This window comes from Vicia villosa, linkage group LG7 (assembly GCF_029867415.1).
Source record: "Vicia villosa cultivar HV-30 ecotype Madison, WI linkage group LG7, Vvil1.0, whole genome shotgun sequence".
Lineage (NCBI taxonomy): Eukaryota > Viridiplantae > Streptophyta > Magnoliopsida > Fabales > Fabaceae > Vicia > Vicia villosa.
Window position 1 is genome coordinate 106926594 of NC_081186.1, and position 21231 is coordinate 106947824.

The following is a 21231-nucleotide window of genomic DNA, read 5'->3' on the forward strand; positions in this document are numbered from 1 at the left end:
ACAACTCACGAGGGTGAGAAAATCTATTAAAAGGGTATTGTTTGGTGAATATTCAATTGTCCACTCTCAACCCTAAGGTTGAGATATTTATAGAGTCATATGGGTCTGGATTTAGGGTTTCTCAGAAATAGAAATCGTCCACCCCGTTGAATCCATACTTTTTAAGGAGACGTAGGTTATTTTCTTGCCTCATTTTCTGCATTATCTCTAATCACGACACATCACTTCCCATATTTTCCTATCCTGGACGAGTGGGGTGTGTCGCAGTCGATTTCATCCCCTTGTGGGCGATATGATCATGTCGCCCCTTATGGGCAATATGATCTCATCGCCCCTTATGGGTCCTCACAAATATATCACTATAGTTTTTATTTAATCTATAATCGATTATTTCATATCCATAATAGATTATTTGAAATAATTTTAGGAAACATTTGACTTAATATGCATCATATTCAATTATATAACAACCATAATCGATTACTCAATCTTAAATAGGTACATAATTATGTATAACACATCCATAATCGATTATGGTAGGGATGTGCTTCATTATCGATTATATATGCACATAACCATAAGTGACTATCCAAATTAAAAACATTTTCCCTTTTTTAAGAAAGTCTTCTTAAGAGGTTTGGAAAGAGTGGTGTTTAAAAAACTATTTTGTGAGTGTGTGTATATATTTTAATCTTAAGCGAGATACACTATTATTTACAACATGATTCTAAGAAGATAGAAGCAATTGAAGCTACATATCATATCACGCTTTCTGATTTAGGTCCATTCTTTGATGATTTAGAATAAGTTATCTCCTTGAGTCAATAGTCAAAATATGTTTTAAACATGGAGCCAAAACTTATATAGATACTCAAGACAATATCACAAAAATAACTGAAAGTAATGTAGAAAAATCACGATGATTCAATACATGAGTTGATAGAAAAGCCACAAAATAAATTGATTCACAAGCTAAACGTGATTAGATTCAGAGGAAGAAAATAGAGAAAAGAAAGAATGGATTGATTCAAGGTAGATGTGATTTGTTTCACATGAATCGACTAACTCAAAAAACTTGATTCAACCCACAAAGTTAAAATCAAGACTTGATCAACATGAATCGACTCGCTCAAAATCATAAGTAAATCCTACAACTCATGGCGGGATAAGGATGTGATGAAATGATTCACCATGATAGTGTGATTTGATTCACATCATCATCATGAAAAAAGGTTTTTCAAAATAATGCTAATGCATGACATTGTGAGAAATTCAATTATATACTAATTATAAAGAAGAAAAGAAAAAAAAATCCAAACACTCGGATCAATTACATCCAAATTAAATTTGGTAGTATAATTCCTCTTGCTAGCTTTAGATGGGTTGTTTTTGTTTGTTTTTTTTCTTCGAATCATCAATTGAATTTGTTAGTCATTAAGAACTTGATTTACATCCTTCAAATCATCAATTACTTCATTCTCAGTCATATTAATCTAGGATTCTCTCAAAAAATTCATATTTTGTAGGATCATCGTAAGAAGAGTTGAAATTATAATTGATGTTTGCTCGTTTTCTTTTGTTGTTTCTACAAATTTCAATCCTATAAACTTATAATATCTTCATTTGTGAACTTTTATATGTTAATATTATTGAAGAGTAATTCATATTCAGAAGATGAGCATCAGAAGTTCTGATGAGGGTTGATCTTATGATGGTTACTCAGAAGATAGTGTTGACCAGAAGTTCTACCTTCTGGGTCCTGTTAGCTTAGCTATTAAGTTAGTAAGGGTACTTTAGTATTTCTTAGTATTGTACTGTTTGTACCTTAAACTTGTTCACTAAGTTTACTCTATTAGGGCTTATGTGGCAGTTTTTCTTTTGTATAAATAGCCTTGTAGTAGCTATCATTTATTAACAAGTAATAGAGAACACAACAATTATTCTCTCATTCTTTTGCGCTGTTATTCTTTTGTTTATTCTCTTTATTATCATCTTTCATTCTTGTGCACCAACAATTAGTATCTAGAGCTCTGGTTCCAAACACAGGGAAACACGAGTGAACGTGAGTTTGTGTGACTGTGTGATTGATTTTGTTTTTGGGAAACAAAGTTGTGTTGAATCACATTTTTCTTGGTTGTTTGTGGGTTTGGGAAACACTGTGTGAGTGTGAGTGAAATCTGTTTTTCTGCACAAGTTTGAAGATGAGTGGAAGCAACTTGAATACCAAACTTCCAATTCTTGATGGTAAAAACTGGAATAGATGGATGATTCAAATGCGTGTATTATTTGGTGCTCAAGATGTTCTAGATCTTGTCACTGAAGGATATGTTCCGGTTGTAGCGGATGCAACGGAAGAACAAAGAGAAGCGCGAAGAGAAACGAGGAAGAGAGATCAGAAGGCGTTGTTCTTCATCCATCAATGTGTGGATGTGAATGTGTTTGAGAAGATTGCTTATTCTATGACGTCAAAGGAGGCGTGGGATATACTGGTCAGGTGTTACGGTGGCGACGTATAAGTGAAGAAGGTGAAGCTTCAATCCCTGAGAAAGCAATATGAGAATCTCAACATGAAGAACAATGAGAAAGTTTCTGAGTATATCTCTAGAGTGATTTTGATCACTAATGAGATGAAGGTTTGTGGAGAAACCCTTTCTGAACAATTAATCATAGAGAAGATATTGAGGTCACTTACTCCTCAATTTGATTATATTGTTGTATCTATTGAACATTCTAAAGATCTGGAAACCATGAGAATAGAAGAGTTGCAAAGCAGTCTAGAAGCACAAGAGTTGCGTCTGACTGAAAGAACTTCTGAAAGGGAAGTTGAGCAAGCGCTCTGAAAGCTTATTTTGTCAATAAGGACCAGAAGCATTCTTGGTCAGAGTCCAAGAACAGACGTGGTGATAGATTCCAGAAGGAAACCTCAACTTCTGATGAGAAGAAATGTCAGAAGGGAAAGGAGAAGAAGAAAGTTCAATGTTACTGTTGCAAATAGTTTGTCCATTTTGCTAGAGACGGTTTGGCAAACAAAGGAAGGAAATTAGAAGAAAAAAATATAGCTAGAGGTGATTTAGATAATGAACCTGTGCTATTGATGGCTTCAGAGTCTGACAGAAGATGTTTGTCAGAGTGGTGGTATATGGATACTGGGTGTTCAAATCACTTGACTGGAAACAAACAATGGCTGATAGATTTTGACTCTGAAAGGAGGACAAAGATTAGATGTGCTGATGATAAATACCTTTATGCAAAAGGAATGGGAAATGTCAAAGTCAGAGTGAAGAATGGGAAGAATGTTCTGATCAAAGATGTTTGGTATGTCCCTGGAATTAAAAGCAATCTGATAAGTGTGGGCCAGCTCATTGAAAAAGGTTTCTCAGTTGTTATGAAGAATAACCTCTTGTAGTTGTATGATTCCAATAAGAAGTTGATTATGCAATCTGAACAGGGAAGCAACAGAACATTGAAGGTGAATGTAGAAACGGCTGAAACAGAGTATCTGAGTGCAGAAGGCTCAGAAGGTGATAGTAAGCTGTGGCATAAGAGGTTGGGGCACTTGAACTATAGAAGCCTAGGGCATCTAAGTTCTAAGAAGCTTGTACATGGCATTCCAAAGATTGTGAAGCCTGAGAAGTCATGTGAGGTATGCATGAAAGGCAAACAACCCAGATTGCCATTTGTATCCGAAGTTGCTCCAAGAGCAAAGCATGCTCTGGGAGTAGTGCACTCTGATGTGTGTGGACCATTTCCAGAACCTTCACTTGGAGGAAATATGTATTTTGTGTCTTTTGTGGATGAGTTCACAAGAATGACGTGGGTAACACTTATCAAGCTTAAGACTGAGGTGTTCACAGAATTCTAGAAGTTCAAGGTGAAGGCTGAGAAGCAGAGTGGTCAGAAGATAAAGATTCTCAGAACGGATGGTGGAGATGAGTATAACTCTACAGAATTCCAGAAGTTCTGTGATGATAATGGAATTGAGCATGAGGTTACTTCTCCTTATACTCAACAACACAATGGTCTGGCTGAACGAAGAAACCGTACTTTGCTTGATATGACGACAAGTATGCTAAAAGAGAATAAGCTTTCTCACAATCTCTAGGGAGAAGCTGTTGCTACTGCAGCATATATGCTCAGCAAGTGTCCAACAAAGATGCTGAAGGAAATTGTTCCTTTAGAGAAGTGGACTAAAGAGAAGCAAAGTGTTAGTCATCTGAAGGTTTTTGGTTCTGTGTGTTACAAACATGTTCCAGAAGCTAGAAGGAAGAAGTTGGATGATAGGAGCAGAGTGATGTTATTTGTGGGGTACCACAATACAGGTGCATACAAGCTCTATTGTCCAGAGACTAACAAAGTTGAAGTCAGCAGAGACGTCATTGTGAAAGAATCAGAAGTTTGGGATTGGAGAGAGTCTCAAGCAACTTCTGATGTAGAGATAACTTTTGAAGAAGAGTTAGAGTCAGAAGATGAAGAATCTTCTGAAGATGAGTCAGATGGTGAATCTGATTCTGATCCAGATTCTGATGATGATCCAGAGTCTGGTGGTAGTCATGATTCTGGAAGGGAAAACTCTGAAGATGAAGAGTCTGGTGGACAAGCTTCTGGAAATAACTCTGGAGGTGGTGACTCTGGAGTAGGTGACTCTGAAGTAGCTCAAAGGCCACAAAGAGTCAAAACTATACCTTGAAGGTTTGCAAATTTTGACATGTTTCAAGACACAGAAGTTGACTCATAGGGAAATGTCATTCAGTGTGCCATGTTAGTAGACTCTGAACCAGTGGGTATTGAAGAAGCGCTCAAGAAGAAAGTCTGGATGAATGTCATGAAAGAAGAACTTGAGGCTATAGAAAGAAACAAGACTTGGAAGCTGACAGAACTTCCAAAGAAGAAGAAAGACATCAGCTTCAGATGGGTTTTCAAGGTAAAGGTGAAGCCAGATAGATCAGTTGGTAAGCACAAAGCAAGGATAGTGGCCAGAGATTTTCTTCAGAAACCTGGACTAGATTACTTTGAGGTGTTTGCTCCTGTAGCTAGACATGAAACAATCAGACTGGTGATTGCGTTAGCTGCAAATAGGAATTGGTCCTTGATGCATCTGGATGTAAAGTCTGCATTTTAGAACGGTCCATTACAAGAGGAGGTATACGTGTCATAACCCCCCGACTTTGTGAAAAAGAATCAGGAAGGGATGGTGTACAAATTACACAAAGCTCTATATGGATTAAAGCAAGCACCCAGAGCTTGGAATTTGAAAATTGTTTCATTTTTCAAGAAGCAAGGGTTTCAGAAGTGTGATATGGAACATGGAGTTTATGTGCAACATTCTGGAAGCAATATGATTCTGTTATGTCTTTATGTTGATGACATATTGCTTACAGGGAGTTGTCTAGAAGATCTGATGAAGTTTAAGAAGGTGCTGATGAATGAGTTTGAGATTACAGACCTTGGAAAAATGTCATATTTTCTAGGGATGGAGATTCTGTACTCACGAGATGGTATCATTATGCATCAGCTGAAGTATGAGTTAGAATTTCTGAAGAAGTTCAAGCTGGAGAATCGCAAAGCTGTTGTTACACCGTCAGAAACGAATCAGAAATTGGACTCTGACTCTGAAGGTGAAGATGTTGATGCTACGATCTTCAAACAACTGGTGGGTTCTCTGAGGTATTTGTGTAATACCAGGCCTGATATATTCTATGCAGTTGGATTGGTTAGTAGGTTCATGAGTAAACCTAAGTGGTCCCATTATCAAGCTGCTGTCAAAATCTTGAGATATATCAAGGGAACTCTGAAGTTTGACATATTGTTTCCTTCTGGGAGAAAGGAAGAACCAGAGTTATTGAGTTACTCTGACTCTGATTGGTGTGGAGACAGAGTTGATAGAAGGAGTACCTTTGGATATTTGTTTATGTTTCTGGGAGGTCCTATTTCTTGGAGTTCCAAGAAGCAAGCTGTTGTTGGCTGTTGCTCTATCAACATGTGAAGCTGAGTACATTGTAGGCGCTATAGCTGCATGTCAAGCTGTGTGGCTTCTGAACTTATTAGAAGATCTGAAGATTAAAGTGAAGAAGCCTCTGAAGCTGATGATTGATAACAAGTCTGCAATCAATCTTGCCAAGAATCCTGTGTTACATGGAAGAACCAAGCATATTAAGACTAAGTATCATTTCTTGAGAAGCCAAGTCCAGAATGAAACATTAGAGGTTGTGCAATGTATCACCCAAAAGCAGATGGCAGATGTTCTGACAAAGGCAATCAAGACAGATCGATTTCTGCTCTTAAGGAATGGAATTGGCGTTGTCAGCTTTGATTAAAGAATATGAATTAAGGGATGGTATTGAAGAGTAATTCATATTCAGAAGATGAGCATCAGAAGTTCTGATGAGGGTTGATCTTCTGATGGTTACTCAGAAGATATTGTTGACCAGAAGTTCTACCTTCTGGGTCCTATTAGCTTAGCTATTTAGTTAGTAAGGGTACTTTAGTATTTCTTAGTATTGTACTGTTTGTACCTTAAACTTGTTCACTAAGTTTACTCTATTAGGGCTTATGTGGCAGTTTTTCTTTTGTATAAATAGTCTTGTAGTAGCTATCATTTATTAACAAGTAATAGAGAACACAACAATTATTCTCTCATTCTTTTGCGCTGTTATTCTTTTGTTTAATCTCTTTGTTATCATCTTTCATTCTTGTGCACCAACAAATATTAGGCAATCACACTTATACGTTGAGCTTAAACTATCTTCTTTGGCATTATTTCGAGTTTAATTTGAATGACCCGATTAACATTTTTAATATTGTTATAGCATTTTCAAGAATATTATCTTCATTCATGTTTATCTCTATCAAAGATTCTTTGTTAGTTGCAACAAATTCTTTGCATCATTATTCACCAATATAGAGTTGTGACTCGAGATAGATTTTAAAAAAAAAAAAGATTTAAAATAAAAATAGAGCAAGTACAAGCAGTGCTAAATTATAATAGAATTAATTATATCATATTCAGTCTGTCTTAAAATAAGTATTTTTTAGTCATAAAAAGTTATCTTAAAATAATAGTCTATTTACTTTTCCAATACAATATTAACTAACTTTTACTAACTCTACCCTTTATCTATACTCTTTTTAAATCATGACAATATATAACAATCATTAGTAATTAAAGATAATTTTATAAAAATATTATATTTATTGACTCAATTATTATTTTTCTTAATCTGTGTATAACAATCTTAAACGACATTTATTTTGAGACGGATGAAATACCATATAAACTACTTATCAGAAAAATACAAAACACCAAAATCTCCTAAACACAAAACAAAAACATATACTCAAGATTGATTAGCTCAAAAAGAAAAACCTCCTTATTCATCGTAACTAAGTTTTTGCTTTTTAATCATCCCTATTTTTTTTTTTAGCTTTATAGACTTTATTTTTGTTCAACATTTAAACTTATCATATTGAAAAATGTAATTTCAAAAATCTCACACAACACTTTGAAATAGTCAATATCCTCTTAGTTGAAATTTGCTTTTGTTTTTATAAAATGAAATGTTTCCCTTTCTCATTTGTACATGTTTATGTAATTTCTTCTATAAAAAATAAAAAATAACAGAGTTTCAAACATGAATAATATAAATATAGTCGAAAGTCCCAACACATATACCAACTCCTTTGGCAGGGCCGGCCCTGGGCCAGGGCAAGCAGGCCCACAGCCCAGGGCCTCAACAAAATGGGGGCCTCAAAATTAGGGAGGTGTAATTAAAAAATAATAATACTAAAATATTAAATTATATAGCTATTAGCGAAATTAGAATTCAACAATACGTTGTTTATGGCCCAGCGGATTCCATAATGCATTGTGGACTTGGAGTTTCCGGTTCGAGCCTTCCATGCTTCCAGTTTAATTTTTTTCCTTAGTGGCATAACAACATTAAATAAACATGGCAATTAAAAAACTATCATTTTAAAAAGACAAATATAATTAATTATGCCTTAGTGCCATAACTCTCTCAATTTAACTAATTAACATTTTTAGTTTTAATTATAAAATAATTTGTATGTAATCGATTAAAATTTATAATTTATTTTTAAACTCAAAATTCATTTTTGATGGTTATTTATTAGAACTCTTATAATTTTATTTTAATTTATTTTAATATAAATTTTTATGATGAAACTAAATTTATGATCACTTGTGCTTTGATTTATTTTTTTTTGGTGAGCACTCCTGTACCCATCCAATTTTATTGGGTACCAGTACCCTCTTGACATGTCCAATTTTGATAGGTCCACTTAATTAATGTTATTAATATTATTTTTATTATAAATAATTATTATATTAATAAATATTATACTATTAAATTTATGAAATTATAATATTAACCAACCAATTACGGTTTCTTTATTTTTTCTTCTTATTTTGGATTATTTTCAAGCAGACTCTTCTCCTATTCTCCACAACCGCCGCCTGGCTTTCTTCTTCCTCTTTTGCTAAATTTCTCCGCAACCCCACATCACTGAACACCATAAGGGAATCTCTCGCAGTTACGGCGATACATCTCCGCAATCACACTTCATTGAACGTCAAAAGAGAATCTATCGCAGTTACCAGCGACACAACCTTCCACCACACCTCTTCTTTATCGAATTGCACTTTGTGGATTACATGTCTGAGCATTTCTTCTGATGCCAGTAAGTATTCATCATTTTCTCTTCAATGCTTCTTCCAAAACCCTAGAAAGTTGCAATTTTTTTGATAAATAAAACAAATTTATAACAGTGTTAATGGTTTTGTTTTGTGTTTGTTGGTTGTGATTGATTTTAGGAATAGGAGTTAAGGAAGCTGTTGAAACCAAAAAAGCACAAGCAGCATTGGTCCATATTCCCAAGCAAACAAAGTCAATAGCCTTCTCTCTATATCTGGCGTACTTCAACTTGTTCCCAAGGTTTTCCTTCTAGCACCATCTTTAGAATGTATACCATATGTTTGTGTTTTTGTGTGTCCTTCTAGCACCATCTTTGTAATGTATACCATATGTTTGTGTTTTTGTGTGTAAAACTGCAAAAGATTTATGTGAGTGAACTTTGTTATGTGTGAACATGTGAGCTAGAATTGCAAGCCATATAAATTTCTTGTTAACAACGAGTCGACTCAGTAATAATACTAACGAGTGTTGTAGCATAGTAAGCCAGTATATGTTAGTTCTCTCGTACGATTTAAATATACTCCCAAATTCAACTAAGCCACTGGTTAATGTTAATAAGTTATTCAGAAATGAATGTATCATTGTAAGAAAGTCGCACGTCAAAATAACTGGCCGAAGTGAGGACAACAGCCACAAATGTACGATTTCTCGTGAGCCGGTGGGGTATCTTAAGATTTTCGAATAAGGGAAAATGTGGGTTCCTTAACTGACTGCCCTGGAGTTGGTGGTATCTCTTGACTGCAGAAGTGTCCCCATCAAACATATTATCATAGATAAATAACCAAAAATAGAAATCAAAATTTAATTACCGATAACTCAATCAGAAAAAATGAAAAGTTGAAGTCTGTATACCTAATCTTCAAGGAAAATGTATGTCCTTCTGCATTATAAGAAGTATTGACTTTAACAATAGGAGTCCCAGCCTGAGAGTACCTGTACATTTGCCGATCAGTCAGAGTATGAAATTAGCATAATAATGCTGGAAAAGAAAACCCAAAATACAAACCACGATAAGGATTTGTACATTCGAACATGATTGTTAATGTTTTCCAATCTTATGTAGCTGTGATTATAATATAGTATTGTTACTCAGAATAAACTTGTTATTATTTGCCCATGAGGTAGAAAACAAGTTTCTATGACATATTAGAAAAAGTGGTGTCTCAGAAAGGTTGTTAAGTTTGAAAACAAATGCACACAAATGCATGGATTCTTACACTTTATCATTTTGACATATCTGATTCCCTTGGCTGACGCTGAAGTTATTGTACGACAGATCTCTATATACATGTCAGAAAACTTGATTCAGAATATGATAATAATACAACAATCAGAGACTTGACGATAGACTCTTTTCCTACCAAGATTATACAACTAGGCTTCCTAAACTAGAAAGAGAATAACTATAGAAAACTCTAAGAAAATTAGAAGAAGAAAAAACTTCTGCAATGCTTATATAAGCCAATGCATACTCATAGTAAGACAACTACTGCACTATACTACATAATAGTGTTGCTTAGTAACTCAATGAGTCGAACTACTTTTAGCTGTCTCAATCTGTCCAAATGAACACCAGAGAAACTTGTTGGAAATTCCATGGGTAAGCAGCACATGAAAAACAGAAATTTGTCATATTTGCCTCATACGGATGGGGCGAATTGAGTCTTATCCCTAAATTATAATATATTTGCAACATAAATAAAGCACATTGTTCAATCGAAGGAATCATACAAGTAGAATTAAAAAATAACTTACACGTATACGTTCGTTTTCCAAGAAGGTATTGGTCCAGTGAGAAGGTTTCCAGTTAAAAATCTGCCCAAAAAGGAATGTCAGGGTATTAGTATGCAAATCTTAATATTTCTTGAAGCGGACATTGAAGGAAATAAGCTAGTCATCTTTAATCACATCCATTCATTTCTTCTTTTATAGATATGTCTCCTTCTACATATAAAAGTGTTTCAATTCTTAGACGCCGACTAAGACCAACGAAATAACAAAAAAACTCCTAAACATATCACTTTGACACTTGTTATCACACTTTGAATCTAAGTAGGATTATTCAGCTATTGCTTCGAAGTGAAAGTTGAAACTAGAGTTATAGGTATAAACTATAAAGTAGCCAACAGAAATGTGATTAAAAATATACGCAAAAAGAAACTATGATGAATTTCTTACATGAAGTTCATAATATCGTTTATGTCAGCGTAGGTACTTGGAATTGTTCCACTTAATTTGTTAAAGCTGAAGTCTCTGAAAGTGATGTCATATTGAAGATAAGTTAAAAAAACTACACAGATAATTTGTCATAAATAAACATTCAAGCAATATAATAAGCTGGAGAGATATAAAAATGCTATCCAATCATTGATTACAAAAACAAAGATACCAAGGTTACATAATAGCTAAACTTACAGAAAAAACTTTAATAGTTAGCTATAATCAAATAAAATGTAGCAAGTAAGCAATTACAAGTATTTTAACGATGCCTTAGTCCCGAGATCAGGTAGTGTTCCATTGATGTTGCAATTCCTTAGAAGCCTGTGAAACAATAAGATAGACAACGATATGTTATGAGTGCCTCTTTTTCTGTTTCTGAAAGAGACAATGTAATCAACTTACAGTTTGCTTAACGATGTCATATTTTTAAGTTGCGGCAAAGGTGCATATTCAGATCCATTTAAATCACTAATTCTCCTGAATATCACAGTTGAACCAAACTAGGTAAACATAATTAAACTGAAATTTCAGAAGTTTCTCAAAATGCTTTATCAGTATATAAAATATCATACATACAAGTCGGTTAAGTTTTTCAATAGTGAAATTTCGGAAGGAATTGGTCCACTTAATCCGCTCCCTTGAATGATTCTGTCAAAAGTAAAGTAACCATTAATAATTTTCTTTTTTGAAGTCAAGCAATGCAAAAAACAACTATATTTGAGGAAAATTAAAAATAAAAAAGGAGATTGCATACATACAGCGTATTGATATTAGTCCAGTTCTGAATAAAATCGGGTATCTTTCCTGAGAATTGGTTGTCCGAAATTTGGCTGCATTAATAAAGAGCATGAAAATATGAAGCATCATAAAAACCATTTTTTTAACTTAGCCACCAATAATCACTAAACGTCACCATAAAAATTTCAAGCTTACAACTCTTGCAATGTAGCGAGCTTGGCCAATGTCACAGGTAGCTCTCCAGAAAAATTGTTAGACGAAAATCGCCTATATATAATTGAAAAACAAAACAGGAAATCATGATTCTAAGCCAAGGAAATCAAAGTGGACTTTAAACACTAGGCTTTCATATTTGGAGGAGAACGGCAACTAAGGAAAATAATAAAGTACTTACAGTGTTCGAATCTGGGGGAGATTCCCAAGCTCAGAAGTAATATTTCCAGACATTTGATTAGCCGTTAACTCCCTATCCATTTCATGTTAAAGTTAAGTTTGATTAAAACTCTTTGAATCAAATACATACATGTTTATGTACTCATGAAATAGATTTTTTAGCCAAGTAGGATATTGAGAAACTCACAACTGAATCAGGGTTGATATATTTGCAATCTCCTTTGGTATTGAACCCGTTAATCGATTTCCAAGGAGATTACTATGATGATTATGAAACATGTTGTCATTAGATTATTTTTTAATGTAATCACTACAAGTCTACAAGAAAATGAATGCAAAGAGTGGGACAAATGAATAAATCAATAAATAGGTAATAAGACCCATATGTAAAGTTTTAGAAGATTCATATAGAACAATCCATGCATGATTAAAAACCAGAAAAGAAAAATAAGAGCCAAATCATACATGTTAAGAAGATTCGTCATGGAGCCCCATTCTTTAGGAATTGTACCGTTCAAGTAATTGCGAGAGAGGTCACTGTAATAGAGGGAGCAAAAGTGGTAGAGAGAGAGTTTGTCATGCAAAATACTATATATAGAAACATGTTGAAGATGTGAAACAAGTTCAATAGTATGGTTAATTTAGATGTGGAAAAGTGTGAGAAACACGTACATAGTTTGAAGGTATTGCAACCTGTTCAGTTCCCGTGGGAGACTGCCTTGAAGATTTTGCCCTTTCAAACTTCTGTATGTTCATTTTTCCATAAAAAAGTTATTAAAAGAAATTAATTTTATGTATCTTAGTCCTAACTCGTGTGTACATACATACTGCATACATACTTGATTGCTACGGTATATGAAAAAATATTCAAATCGACTTAACTAAATTTAGAAGTGGTGATAAAAAAGGGTAACTTTCCATGAAAAAGAGACTTACATTATAGTAACATGACAGAAGTTGTCACTAGGAACAGAGCAGTTACAGGTTACATTGTTTTCTAAGATTTTGGGTATGGGAGGCGTAAACCAGTTAGGTTTGTTGCTGCATGGATCTATGTCGAAGTTCCAATCCTTCTTACCAAGTGATTTACCTATATCTTCAAGAGCTTTCTCTAAATATTCAAATTCAGAAGTTATCAGCTATGTACTGAAAATTTTCTAATCAACGGACACGTCATCAAATATATATGCAGAATCCCCCAGAAAAACACATGGTATTTAAACTAATATGAATTCTTAGATAAAATACACTAAAAAAGAAATATCAGATTGAAGAAATTTCATTATCATTTGGGAGCTATGGTAGAAATACATATCATACTTTCGTCCGGGTGAATGGTAGTAGCTCCAAAAGCTGTTAGAGATATGAGCCATATGGCAATGAGTGAAAGGAAGAAAAATGGAGAGCAAGTGTTCATGTTAATATTAACAAGGAAAACAGAAGTTGAAATAAATCAATAATTTAGAAATAGAGAGTCTGAACATATATAGCTATTAGCATATATCACTATTATTACTTTTGTATTTAAGATATCTAGTCTATAGTCCTATGCCACTTGTATACTAGGTTTCACAGTAGCCACACAAGCTCTTGTATATACTTCAAGGGACATTTGTGTGTTCAACTTGCATCTGAGCATAACAAATATTTGTGCATGTTTTTACTATATAAGTACTTACGTGACACTGTGGTGTCAATTTATTCTTTAAAATTATTGATATGGCAAATGCAAAAGCCATTGATTATATTAGTCCTTTCGAAACAGTTAATCTAATCCCTAAAATTTATTAGGAATAAATAGTTTGATTGAGATTTTTTTTTTAATTTAAGTATCATTTTTAAGACTTTATTATATTCAGACAAAAAAAATAAGATCATCAACAATTGTATAAAGCAAATTGATGAATCAGGCACACACAAACCAAACGCTATAATGACAATTATTTAAGGTCAAAGATGTTTAATAACCATTGATGATTGGCACAATGATGAGTCAAGTGACATATATTTTATAGATTGAGGATGGAAATGACTAGAAAAAGCATATTATAATATGCATGTGTTACTGTTTTTGAATGAAAGTGTCAAAATCAAACATCAAACTAATATGCATGAGTTTTAGAGAAGAACAATGGTAGCGTGAATAAGCTTAGTTTTCTCCATAAGAGAGTATTTGCCCATTCTAACTTTATATATATATATATATATATATATATATATATATATATATATATATATATATATATATATATATATATATATATATATATATATATATATATATATATATATATATGTGTGTGTGTGTGTGTACTCCAAGAGTAAATTAAAAGTGTTACTCCAATTCACAACTATTGATTTTGTTTTAATCTTGTGGTCCTAAATTATGCTTAATTGTTGTCATGTGATCAATCTCAAACCGTATCTTCTTAAAAGGGATTAAATCTTAAACTGAATCAAATCTAAAAAACGAAATTCCAAATATCCATGGTTGTCTCATATATGTATTGCATTGTTGTTGGTTTGGTGATAGGTTTGGTAGTGTTACTTTATATTCATTCCCTTTGTGATCTTGCATTAAAACACCGTAAGAAAGCAAGGAATTATCAAGGTCAGAACTTGAAAACAAATGAGTCATTTATTTTTTTTCTTCACACCTGCTACTTATTTGTTTTTATATTCTATGCACTTTTCTTTTTGTTTGTTTTGGTTTTGTGATTTATTTTGGCGTACCAACACTTAAGGTTATTACTTTTTCATGTGGTGCAGACAATAAATGCGGTAGGAGTAACGATTGTAAAGTAGACATTCAATTCATAAAGATTATAAATTGTGTAGCAAGCATGGATAATGGTGAAGATGCTGATGATGTCGGGAGGAACAATGGTAGTTATGTGGATAATGACGAAGGAAAAGAGGATTTGGATGATTACAAAGATATAGGTGAAATCTCAGATGATGATATAAGAGATATGAAATTTGAATCAGAGAAAAAAGCTTGTGAGTTTTATGAAACATATGCAGAATATCATGGGTTTGCTGTAAGAAGAGATGAGATTGACCGTGATTTCAAAAAAAATATTGTTATGCGCCAAATTCCTATTTTGATCATCTCATTATGTGCTTTATAAGTCAACATAGATACGACTAGATTAATTATCTGAAACAATATAAAGATATCATGTTAAAAAATTAATATAGTTAAATAATAAATATATTAATATTAAAAATTTATAATCATTACATCTTGATCAAGCATTCGTGTAGGCTTTAGACATTGTAGAACCTTTATTGTTCCTTCATAGTGTGATCTATCCGAGATGATTACGACAGTTTTACTACAAATAAAAAATATACAATTTATATCCCACTCACAATATTGATTTTTTTTTTACAAAATATCTATATGATGGGAGAAGTATGACTAACCCATCTCTTGAGCAATCAAAAATATAGGATGCAATATCACATTCGTCAGAATTTAGATTCATTGTCTTCATTGGTTTAAATAATAAAGACAACCACTGCATAAAAATATGACAATGAAAATAAATTTTAAAAAGAAAAAGGAGAATAATGATCATATTAAATGAGTAACACAAAAAAACTACTTACTTTGGGAATAAACGGTCCAACCAATTTACACTTGGAATTAATATAGAACCCTGATGAACTTTTGGTTGCTACAAGAAGTTTGTTACCATCCTTGAGTTTACCTGGTGCTGAAAATTTTTGAAGTCTTTCCGAAACAATACTTTCGCAATCTTTTTTATCCTCTTTTGCTATCTTTTCTTTTTTACTTTGTTTTTCCATGTCAGGGATAGCTGTAGGGATAACTGTATTGAATTTAGGCATCACAACGGATTGTCGCATGTAGTTTGTTATAGTCTCTTTAAATTCGTCAAAAGATTCGATAAAATTACCGAAACCATTTTCCAACTTAGAAATCCTTTTTTTTGTGTCCTGCTCACATATTGACAAATTTTTCAAAATCAATGTATCTTGTGAAATACATGTTAGAATACTAATGAATTACAAGAAGTAATGATAAAAATTAATTACCTCCTCATCGTCTATTTTAGCATATAACAAAGCAGGGTTCCAATCATCAAATTTTTCATCTTTGTCATTCATTGTCTTGTCAGTCATTATTTTGTCATTTGTAACTTCATCACTATTCAATAAATTCAATAAAATACATTACAATCACCATTTATTAATATATGGTAAACAATCACATTCAAATAATTATAAAGTATTTCTATTTTTCGTTTTTTTTTTTTACAATTTCCCATTTTCATATATGAGATCAATTATACCATCGAAATAGAGATGATAAATTTTGTTAGTATATATAATAAGAAAAAGATGAGTACCTATCCAATAATACCAAAGCACTTCCTTGATACAACAACTCTTTGTTTCGGTTTGAGCGTGACGTAATTGATCCGTCATCACCATCTATTCGTTGGCGCTTTGAACTTTTATCTTCAACCATGTCTGAGTAGAAAAAGTACATGCATTATTTTTTGTTGTGTTTCTATACTACAAAAAAAAAGGGTGAAAATAGTATTACCTGTGGAAACAAAAAGTGAGTGAATAGAAGCAAAAGTAATGCTAAAATATGGAGTAGTTATTTATACCTATTTTATGGAGTGAATGGTTGTAAATACTAGAGTGGTGTGAGTGGAGGAGGAAAATAGGAGTGGGGTGGGCCCTAGTTACAATGATGCTTGTTAATGAGAAGTTATATTAAGTAGTATATGAAAATGAGGAGAACGTGTTATTGGATGTGTTATTAAATGGATAGGAAGAAATGGTCTAAATGATAGTGGTTCAATAAAATCCTCAATTAATTCAATTTAATTGAAAATAATTATTCAACATATGCTACAATTCATCATAAAACAAATAATAAAGTAATAGGTGAAAAACATCTACGGGGAACGTTTTTCATGAATTATTGAAATAAAAATTATAAAATAATTAAATTAAATAAAACAAATAATAAATAAAGATATAAAAAAATTGCAAAATAATTTTTAAAAATGACAAAAGCACCCCAAATTTTAGTTCCAAAACTTAGCGCGTGTTTGGTTCTATGGTGAAAAAAATAATATTTTGAGTGAATTAATTATGTAAAATTGATCTTGGATAAAAGTGAGTTAAAGATAAAGTGATTTATATTTGGAGAAATTTTTGCAAAAGTGAGTTGAACAATAATTTTTAGTGTAAAAATCACGTTTGATTAAAAGCTACAAATTCTAGCTTCAAGTATAATCAATTATAAAAAGTATAATCAATTTTGCTCGAGATCAACCAAACATATAATATAATTATTGCATTCTAACCATTTTAAAAATAGAATAATGCTTATAAATATAATTATTTCATTCTAACAATTAAAAAAAAATCTAAAGTTAATAAATTTTATTTATGATTCCAATATTTCAATAAAAGCGAAATAGTTTTACTTTATTACCGATAGAAAAAATGTTAATTAGATCTTAAAAACAATGGCCTTGAGTTCTGCAATGAAGTTTTTGATAATTATTGTGTTATGTACGATTTTGCAACGCACAAGACTACTGTAGGTACTCCTCAGCAAAATGGTCTAGCTGAGAGGTTCAATCGAACAATTCCAAAAAGGATTAGATGAATGTTGGTTAGTGACTAACAACCTTGCACGGGCAACTGCCGGTGACAAACAACCAATGACATGTTCATTGATCTGAAATAGTAAGCTTGGTTCACCATCAGATTCAGAAGTCATCACTAGCACAAGTTCAACATCAGAATCTTCTCTGGCTATGTTTACTTCTTTTAATTTCCTTTCTTTGTTTTACCAACAGTCCTTAGCAAATTGACCAAACCTATTACAGTTGTAACACTGAACATTTTTCTTGTCAAGCTTCTCATTTCCCTTCAGATGTTTCTTCTCATCATAGTTGTAGGCTTCTGACTTCGGAACACCACCATGTATCTTCTTGGCTTCAGACCAAGACTTCTTCTGACTCTTCTTACCAGAAGACGCCTTAAGAAATAGGTGAAAGAATATTATGGAGAAGTGGTGTCGTTTTCTTTACCTCCCCGTTTCACTTGGGAGGACGGCACGCTAAACCCTTCACGCGAAATTTGGAAGGAGAGTGCGCCCGCGGTGGGATGAATTTTATTTCAGTTCTTCCTACGATATCACACGAACTTTCTTATTTGTCCTACGAATAGGAAAGGGAAAAAAAGATCTCAACTAAACCCTAGGAGTTTGCTAAGTGTGGGGATTTACACCTAGACTAGAAATTCTGGAGTCCGGGGGGTCGGTTATACATAGGGAAGTGTTTAAACACCCTACATATCTGTAGTACTCTACAGGAACCTTCTCTGTGTCATTGTGTTTGTGTTTATTGCTAATGATTGGGAAAGTTTCTCCTTTGTATTAGGAGAGAGAATTGAATTGATTTTAAAAGACAGACAGACAGACAAACTGACTATTTTTGGTATTTTATTAGCTCGCTGAGATTCCTTGTGAACCTCATGCCTACATATCCCTAGTGGAAGTCAGAGCTTAATGTAGTTCGGGGAACTAACTAGGGAAATTAATTATTTTTGTGCCTTGCTTGAAGCTCAAGGTTGAAGCTTGGAATTAAATCTCTGTTTACAGTAAGGAGACATGAAATTATCTCTACAGAGAGGTATTTGTACTATTCTACCACAAACATTTAAAGGAGTGACAGAATAAATGAATTCATTTCATTCAAGAGGGGGACCTTACTTGTGTATGTGCAAGTATACCAGTCAAATGCCTCTTCAATGAAAGAAAGATGCTCATCCAAATTAGGGAAAGTTACCACATGTCTGGGTTTTACTGCCAGCTCATGCCTTTCAAAATCCTAAATGGGAGACTTGATTAAAATTGAAATGAAATGTTTGTTTGTTTGAATGTGGTAGAGTAGTAAAAATATCTCTCTATAGAGATGAGCTATGTCTATCTACTGTATAAAAGATTTGTCTTTAGCTGGCTTGTATGAGGTCCAAGCTTGAGGCTTTTGATTGATTAATTGATATTATTGACTCTGGGAGATGACTCCACTGGGGATTAATTACAGGGTATTTTAGCGTTCTGTACAAAGCCCAGAATTGAGGCTGACTCTACTTAGGGAGACTCTATTTATGTGCCTTGTACAAAGCCCAAGGTTGTGGCTGACTGTTGAGGATAATTGAATAAATGACTCTATTTTATGTGCCTTGTACAAAGCCCAAGGTTGTGGCTGACTGTAGCTAGGGAAAAATACTATTTTCTGCCTTGTACAAAGCCCAAGGTTGTGGCGGACTCTTAAATGAATTAAGTATGGATGACTATATGGGGAAAGATCCTAAGTGTTAGGAATCTTTGACACATGAAAGATATGGTTTATCTGCCTTGTACAAAGCCCAAGGTTGTGGCTACTGAGTGATGAAGGACTCACTGGGGAGACTCTATTATCTGCCTTGTACAATGCCCAAGGTTGAGGCTGACTCTTGACAGGGGAGTTTTATTGTTTGGGTGCCTTGTATGAAGCCCAAGGTTGAGGCTAACTGTTTTTGTTGGTTTTGACTCTACTGAGGAGGTTTTATTAATTAAAAGACTGTTTTTTCTTTGGAAGCTAACCCTTTCCAGGGATTTTGACTCAGCTGGTGAATTTGTCTGATAAAAGACTGACTTTATCATGTTTTTTGGAGGCTGACCCTTTCCAGGGGTTTTTGACTCTTTTGGGGAAATTATCTCCTAAGAGAAATGAATCTTTATTTATTGACATTTTAAAATAATTGACTTTGGAGGCTAACCCTTTCCAGGGGTTTTATTGAAATGAAAATGGATGTATGTGGAAGCTAACCCTTTCCAGGGATTTTGTTAAAATGATTGATTTGGGTAGCACTCCATTAATTATTAAGGGATGAAAGGATTGGCAGAAAGATCATCTAGTGAGACTTCTTGTTTAAAGCCCAAGATGAAGGCTGACTCAATGCTGAGGGTGACCAAACATGGATCCTAGACTCTGCTAAGGAAGATTGATGAAGATAAGGGTGACAGAGACTGTCCATGTCTCTCATTCCAAAAATGTACTCAATGTGAAATTGAGACAAACTTAGCTTGTTTAAAGTCTGGTTTAAAATTGGAAGAAACTCACCAGGGTAGGCTAAAAGGTGACTAAAGACCTGTTCCTATGTTTATAAGAAACCTGATGGGTCCTTGTATACAAGCTCAAGAGGAAGCTGGAAATGCTTTTAAGAAGCCTGTGGGTCCTTGTACAAAGCCCAAGAGGAGGCTAATCGAGGGTCATCGAGGGTCCTTGTTATAGCACAAGAGAAAGCTTATGTAGTTTTGAACTTATTTTGGCTCTAAGCAAATGGGTAAGAGGTTTCACCGGGAATAATTCCTCTTTGGGTGGATGTGTCCTATTATTTGGATTCTAAGGTTTTTGCCAAGATGTTTCACCGGGAATAATTCATCTTGGGGGTTTGAACTACAGATCTCTAATTAGGAAAGAGCCTTCACCGGGAAGACATTCTCAATCCTAGGTCATATTCCTATAATATATATATAGTTTAACTGTCCTAAGGTTTATACTCAAACGCAGTTCTAAACTAATATATGCACAGTTTATATTTGACAGTAATTTAAACAAAGACTGTAAATTGAAAGCTTGTAAAGCCTAACCTGGATGGAGTGGAGGCCATTGAAGAAGTAGGTACAGAGCCTCAATAGTATTTTTGTTGTTTTGTTGAGAACAGTTGAATATATACATGATAAACAGTTAATGGTTTTTGAAAACAGAAGAAGTGAAGATGGACAAAGGTCACATAGGTATCTGAAGAGTTTCACCGGGAATAATGCCCTTCAAATACCAGAAGAATGTTTTGAAAACAGAAAGAAGATTTTGAAAATACAGTTTTGAAAACAAGCTAAGAAGAGAAGGTTTTTGGGACTTACACTCTATTAGAGGCCCAGTACTTTACAGTACTGGTTATAGAAACAGTTTGAAAATGATTTGGAATGATACAAGGTCTCGTTGTTTGAAAACCCTAATCTTTTGATTTATTCGGAGATTGGAAACAGCTTTGAAATTTGACAAAAGTCAACTTAATTAAAGTGAAAATAAAGATTTTTACTTAATTAAGACCTAAACAATTA

The 21231-nt window shown here is 33.5% G+C and overlaps 1 protein-coding gene across 3 annotated transcripts; it reads right to left on the bottom strand.

Annotated features, from left to right (window-relative positions):
- Nucleotides 1-10206: 10206 nt before the first annotated feature.
- On the bottom strand, nucleotides 10207-13521 carry LOC131618198 (probable leucine-rich repeat receptor-like serine/threonine-protein kinase At3g14840). 3 transcript variants are annotated; one of them, XM_058889462.1, is made up of 13 exons: nucleotides 13383-13521; nucleotides 12999-13173; nucleotides 12735-12806; nucleotides 12528-12599; nucleotides 12250-12321; nucleotides 12064-12135; nucleotides 11865-11936; nucleotides 11690-11761; nucleotides 11508-11579; nucleotides 11334-11408; nucleotides 11184-11252; nucleotides 10890-10964; nucleotides 10207-10526 (listed from the first exon to the last, which is right to left on the bottom strand). In XM_058889462.1, the coding sequence occupies exons 1-13, from the start codon at nucleotides 13477-13479 to the stop codon at nucleotides 10463-10465; spliced, it is 1059 nt and encodes a 352-aa protein (XP_058745445.1). In that variant the 5' UTR covers nucleotides 13480-13521; the 3' UTR covers nucleotides 10207-10462. The 3 variants fall into 3 exon arrangements, with proteins under 3 accessions (XP_058745445.1, XP_058745447.1, XP_058745446.1); XM_058889464.1 differs by lacking the exon at nucleotides 12250-12321; XM_058889463.1 differs by lacking the exon at nucleotides 11508-11579.
- Between the last annotated feature and the right edge of the window lie 7710 nt (nucleotides 13522-21231).

Excerpts from the sequence above, each read along its gene's own strand:
- LOC131618198 (XM_058889462.1), bottom strand. The coding sequence starts at position 13,479 with ATGAACACTTGCTCTCCATTTTTCTTCCTTTCACTCATTGCCATATGG. Across the intron at positions 12,322-12,527 it reads ATGACGAATCTTCTTAACAT|TAATCTCCTTGGAAATCGAT; the intron begins GTATGATTTGGC and ends TAATCATCATAG. Across the intron at positions 11,580-11,689 it reads TGGACTAATATCAATACGCT|AATCATTCAAGGGAGCGGAT; the intron begins GTATGTATGCAA and ends TACTTTTGACAG.